Source organism: Chanodichthys erythropterus, chromosome 1 (assembly GCF_024489055.1).
Source record: "Chanodichthys erythropterus isolate Z2021 chromosome 1, ASM2448905v1, whole genome shotgun sequence".
NCBI classification, from domain to species: Eukaryota; Metazoa; Chordata; class Actinopteri; order Cypriniformes; family Xenocyprididae; genus Chanodichthys; species Chanodichthys erythropterus.
Window position 1 is genome coordinate 7,984,205 of NC_090221.1, and position 5,084 is coordinate 7,989,288.

General features: G+C 46.9%; 1 protein-coding gene across 1 annotated transcript; it reads right to left on the bottom strand.

Moving 5' to 3' along the window:
* Positions 1–414: 414 nt before the first annotated feature.
* On the bottom strand, positions 415–4,429 carry npas4a (neuronal PAS domain protein 4a). Its single transcript, XM_067372399.1, has 8 exons — positions 4,255–4,429; positions 3,646–3,809; positions 3,410–3,512; positions 3,019–3,325; positions 2,802–2,911; positions 2,421–2,556; positions 563–2,331; positions 415–443 (listed from the first exon to the last, which is right to left on the bottom strand). Exons 1-8 carry the CDS (start codon positions 4,427–4,429, stop codon positions 415–417), a joined length of 2,793 nt encoding a protein of 930 aa, XP_067228500.1.
* Positions 4,430–5,084: the final 655 nt, after the last annotated feature.

Here is a 5,084-nt window from a genome sequence, read left to right on the forward strand (position 1 = left end):
GTCCTCAAAGTTCACAACTGAGTTTTCACTACAAGTGAATACAAATGCAAGTCTGTAAGTCGGTTTACACTTACAAAGTCAGAGCTGTAACTCTCACTCATATAAGCTCATGTTACATCATAGCAGAAACACATAAATTGATCTCTTAGTCCTCTTAGGATTTGTTAAAGACTAGTATATTGCATTGCTACCAAAGGGTTGCACTATTATTAACATAAATGAATGGATAATTAGATGAACAATTGTGAACATGACGGTTAACTCTCATTGGATTTGAGGAAGTTCAAGTCTTTTTTGGCATTATATACATTATGTATATATTTATACAATTAATTAATATTCACTTTTCAGCAAAAGTAGCTCCATGAAATATGACAATATGCCATACTTAATGAAGTAAGTCACAGACTTATTTTAGAACGGAGGATCACTTCCACTCCCATCTGTAAGACAAAAAGAAGAAACAGGGGACATCATGTTATTATTAACAATGATAATAACAACGTTGGTTTGGCAAAAATGGCAACACAGCAAAGTGATCAGAAAAAAGACCAGCTCTCACCTTTGCGGAAGCACTGTTGTGGCGCATGACATTGGAGTTGATACAACTCAGGTTGTTGCCCCAGGCCGGGGGCGATCGAGGCACCTGCCCCAAACATGGGTTCCAGGGCGGCCAGCTCCTCGAGGAGGGACTGGGCGCAGGGCAGGCCGGGCGACGCAGGGCTGACAGGCGACGAGACAGGCACTGAAGCGGGGGAGGCGGTCAGCTGCAGTGGTGGAGATGTTGGTATGCCCATGAACAGAGGCGATGGTGCTACCTCTGTCTCCATCGCAACTTCGCCTGCCGCCTTTCCATCTGCCATGTTGCCTGCGTTGACTGGCGACATCATAGCCCCTCGCCCGGCCTCATTGTTACAGTGCGCCGATTGGACGCTACAGAAGTGACCGGCACTCACAGCAGAGACTCCGTCAAAGTGCAAGGGGGTGCACCAGCACTCAGGAGTGGAGGGAGAGGAGGGTGGGCTAGAGTGAGAGGAGGAAGAGTGAGTCGGTGAGAGGGGAGGGGAGGATGTGAGGTCCTGGAGAAGGGTCTCTAATATACTCTCTTCAAACAGAGACTCGTCATCAGAGAAGATGGGCAGGTCCAGGCCTTTCCAGGACTTGAGTGTGTAGAATTCACCCAACAGTGGCACTGAATCAAGTCCTGCAGAATTCAGAGATGGTGACTGAGAGCGTTCAGAAATGGTGGAAGGAACCAGCTTGGCCAGGAATGGATCTAAGTAAAAGCCCTCTGCTAGTGTGCTGATGTGCTGGGCTAAAAGCGAGATCTCCGTTCTCTCTTTTTCTCTCTCACGCAGTGAGGAGAAGAAGGGCAAACTTGGCTGTTTTCCAGGTGAGGCTTCAGGTGTGAGGAGACCTTCTGGTGGGTAAGGCCCATGTGGGACGTCAACATACAGCGGACCTCGGACTTCTGGTAAAGTCATGACCGTGCAGTCGCCATCACCTGGACTGTCAGGAGTAGGAGGGAGTTTTTCATAAAGCGACCCACTGCAAGTCTCCACAGGGAAGAGGATCTCTGTGGTTGGTGATGTTATAGTGAGTGGCAAAAGAGTCGAGAGTGTTGTCGTTGGAGGTGGTGGGCTGCCTTGTGGGTTTGATGGCGCTGATGGAGATAGAGATGGTGCCGTCGTTGTTGTTACTGTTGCAGTTGAAGCAAGAGGAGGTGGTGAGGTGGCCCCGGTAGGATCGAAGCTGAAATGAGGTTCCCCAAAGGGAAAATTGCTTCCACCTAGTTGAGGTGTGTATGGGGGTGTGCACACAAACTCCTTGGTCTGTTGGGCCTGGGAGGTAGGCACAGGTGGAAGAGGAAGGGGCAAGGCAGGTAGAGGAGGATCTATCTGGAATGCCGGTGGCAGCAGAATGTTCTGAGTGAGGAAGTCCAAGTCAGACACTGTTGCAACCGTGACTGGAATGGGAGATGATGCAGAAGATGGACTGGCCACAGGTTCACTGGGCTCATGCTGGAAGAAGCTCTCCTCTTCCATAGAGGAGAGACTGGAACGTGGGCCACTCTCCAGTTGTGTAGGCTCTATTGAGGAGCTGCCACCTTGTTCCTCAGTAGATCCTGCACTGCATGCGGCCGTGCTGAAGTCAAATGACTGCCCAGAGAGGCCACTACTTCCTGGCGTGAACACTTGGTCAGGGCTTGAGAGTGTTTCTGGACTCTGTAAGCTTAGGCTTTCTTGTTGGGAAGTGCTTGAACCTAGTACCAAGGAGAGCTGGGTCTGTTCAGAGCTCAGCTGCTGCCTCACTGACCAAGCCTCTGTCTCACTGTGGCAAAGAAAAAGAGTGATATTAGTGATATTTCTAATTCAGCTCGGGTTATAGACTTGACTTTGTAGATGTAGTCTGAGCCTTACCTGATGATGTAGTTGTTACTGACAATGGGGTTTTCCCCAGTTTCCAGCTGCAAGACCATGTAAAGCCAGATCCATGAGTGATCTGCAGTCTCTACACGAACCACCATCTCAGCCCTGCCCTCTCCTCCCTCTCTCACTGTGTGGTGAAAAAAAAACCGAGTTAGTCAAAACATATTCAGTTTCTTGTGAGATTTTATGTCATGTCTTGGTGGGTGGTCAGAAGTGCTTTTTCACTGCACATGCGTATTGCTCTGTATTGCTCACTGTGAGTGTCAAATGTTGATAGGCAACTGTGAGATAGGAGAGTGTTCATGCTGGGCCTAACCAAGCAAATGATGCTGAGAATATTTGTGTGTTTATTCATTCAGGAGTGAGACTCACATAGGCTGCAGTGCTGAGCTGAGGCGTGTGAAAGATCCTGAGGATGCAGGAAGCTGTACCAAGATTGGGACCGCAGAGTCTCCACGTTTAGTCCCAAATAAACATTCACACTGAAAGTTGGAAAAAGGTAAATGGTAAGGAACATTTTATCTTTTAAAAACACATTATTAGTAGTACTTCAACATTTTATCAAATTACTTTAGTCATTTAACCTCACCTGTCTTGTGCTTCCTGAAGTCTCATGTCACGGCTATGTTGAGAACGGAAACATGGCAGGAAGAAGCTGCTCTCTAGTGGTGAAGCTGAAGATTGTTCTCTGTCCGGGGCAGTTCCACCTTGGGAAGTGTGAGGCTCCAGAGGAGCACAGAAACATACCCAGACTGGGTTGGAAGTCCAATAAGATCCTGGGGAAGACTCATCGGGAGTTGGTGACAGGCAGTGGGATCGGATTAAAACAAGCTTATTGCCTGCGCTCTGCCTACGCACTGATTTGGAGGTGTTGAATCTGCAGCGGAACAGACGATCTAAGGAGGAAAGACACAAAATAATGAGCACTTACATACCTAATATGTATTATCTATCTGTGTTTCGAATTTTGAAAATCTTACCTGTGTCAGGTGAAGTTGGAGGCACCAGGTTACTCCTCATAATAAAGTGGTCTGCAGTGTCTATTATGTCGTACACACTGTCCCCTTGAGCGACCAAATCTACCTAAATATTCAAAAGAGAAAATACTGTAGGTGAATGTCCTATTGCTTATAAATAGACTGAAAAACATTAGATGAAAGGGAGAGGAAGGCTATAAAGATTTAATGAGAATGGCTGCTATGTCTGTTTTACTCACCATTGAGTGTCCGAGGTGTTCTGAGACGCTGTCTGACAGGTACAGTAACTTTCCTTCTCCAGTCAATAGCATGAGAAAGCCTGGCATATCTTGTACCAACTCATTTAGTTCGTGAAATGAGAGGAATCCCGTGGTTTCCTCAGCACTGCCAGCTGCAGCTGTATCTGAAAGACGTAATTACATTATTAAACTTCATTCATATATAAAACGTCTTGTACTAAAGAAAATCCACAAATGCGTAGCACGATTTTCGTTTCAGCACCATGGACAGCGTTTGTGTTTCAGCACCATGGAGAGAAATAGCGCTACATTTTCTTTTGTATCTTTTAAGATATTTCTTAATTCGTACTACTAAAACAGATAAGGAGCTCAGATATTGCAAAATAAATAAATAAATAAAGATGCACCTGTTGCATTAACTCGCGGCAACAAAAGAGTGATGTACAGCAATGCTTCAATACAAACTCAACTCTAAGCTTCTAATTTCATGCTTTGAGAATTACATAAATGTAAGAAGGCTTTTATTTTTTTACAATAATGTAAAAAAAGGCTTTTATTTTTTTTTACATAAATGTAAGAAGGCTTATATTTTTTATAAATTATATTTACCTTGGCTGAAGAAGACAGACTTTCTCGTGTACATGCAAGCCAGCGACATGATGTGAAGATAGGAGAGCCGAGACTTGTCCGCATCGGAGATGGGCAACAAGTCCTTCAGGTTCCTAATCTCCGCGTTTATTTGGTCCCTTCGAGCTTTCGAAGCTCCTTTAGTGGACCGATACATTGTGGTTACTAACGATGAGGACTGTTTCTGAGGTTCGCTGATAGTGTTGACTACGGTGCAAGTTGAGAAAAGTGTGAGGCTCTTTTCCAAAAGAGTTCAGGGGTGTTCACAGGTGTGTCATCTCAGCACATGTCCAGAGTACGGCTGCTCTTCTCCTTTCGCCTGCCTCTCCCGGGTTTCCCCCTGCGGTTCCGCCACAGCGCCTGGCTCAGGTTGCGGACCGGAGGATTGATGGATCTTTCCTCCGGGTCGGAGATTGAGTCAGTCGGCTGCTGCTGAAGCCGTCTCTCGCCCAGATATCAGGAGTCCGTAAATCTGGTGGAGTAACATTGCAAGCCGGTAACTTATATAGGCTGGGACTCCACCAGTGTAGGGGGGCTCCCAACGCGCCAACACCGACGTAAAAAAGAGCGCGAGGGGAGGGGGGATGGAGTAAAAGGGGGGCCGGGGGGGATTTATACGTCTCATATCAGTGTAAGCAATGCTGAAACTCACTCATCTCACCCCTCCCAACCCTTGCGCTCTGACTCTGCTCCGACGTCAGCATCCCCTCTCTCCGTTGATGACGTTGGCTTGAAATCGGGAGCTCCGGCGACGCAAAAAGCCCGATTTGGACAAAACCGAGCAATGGGCGGAGACTGAGAGTGAAACGTAG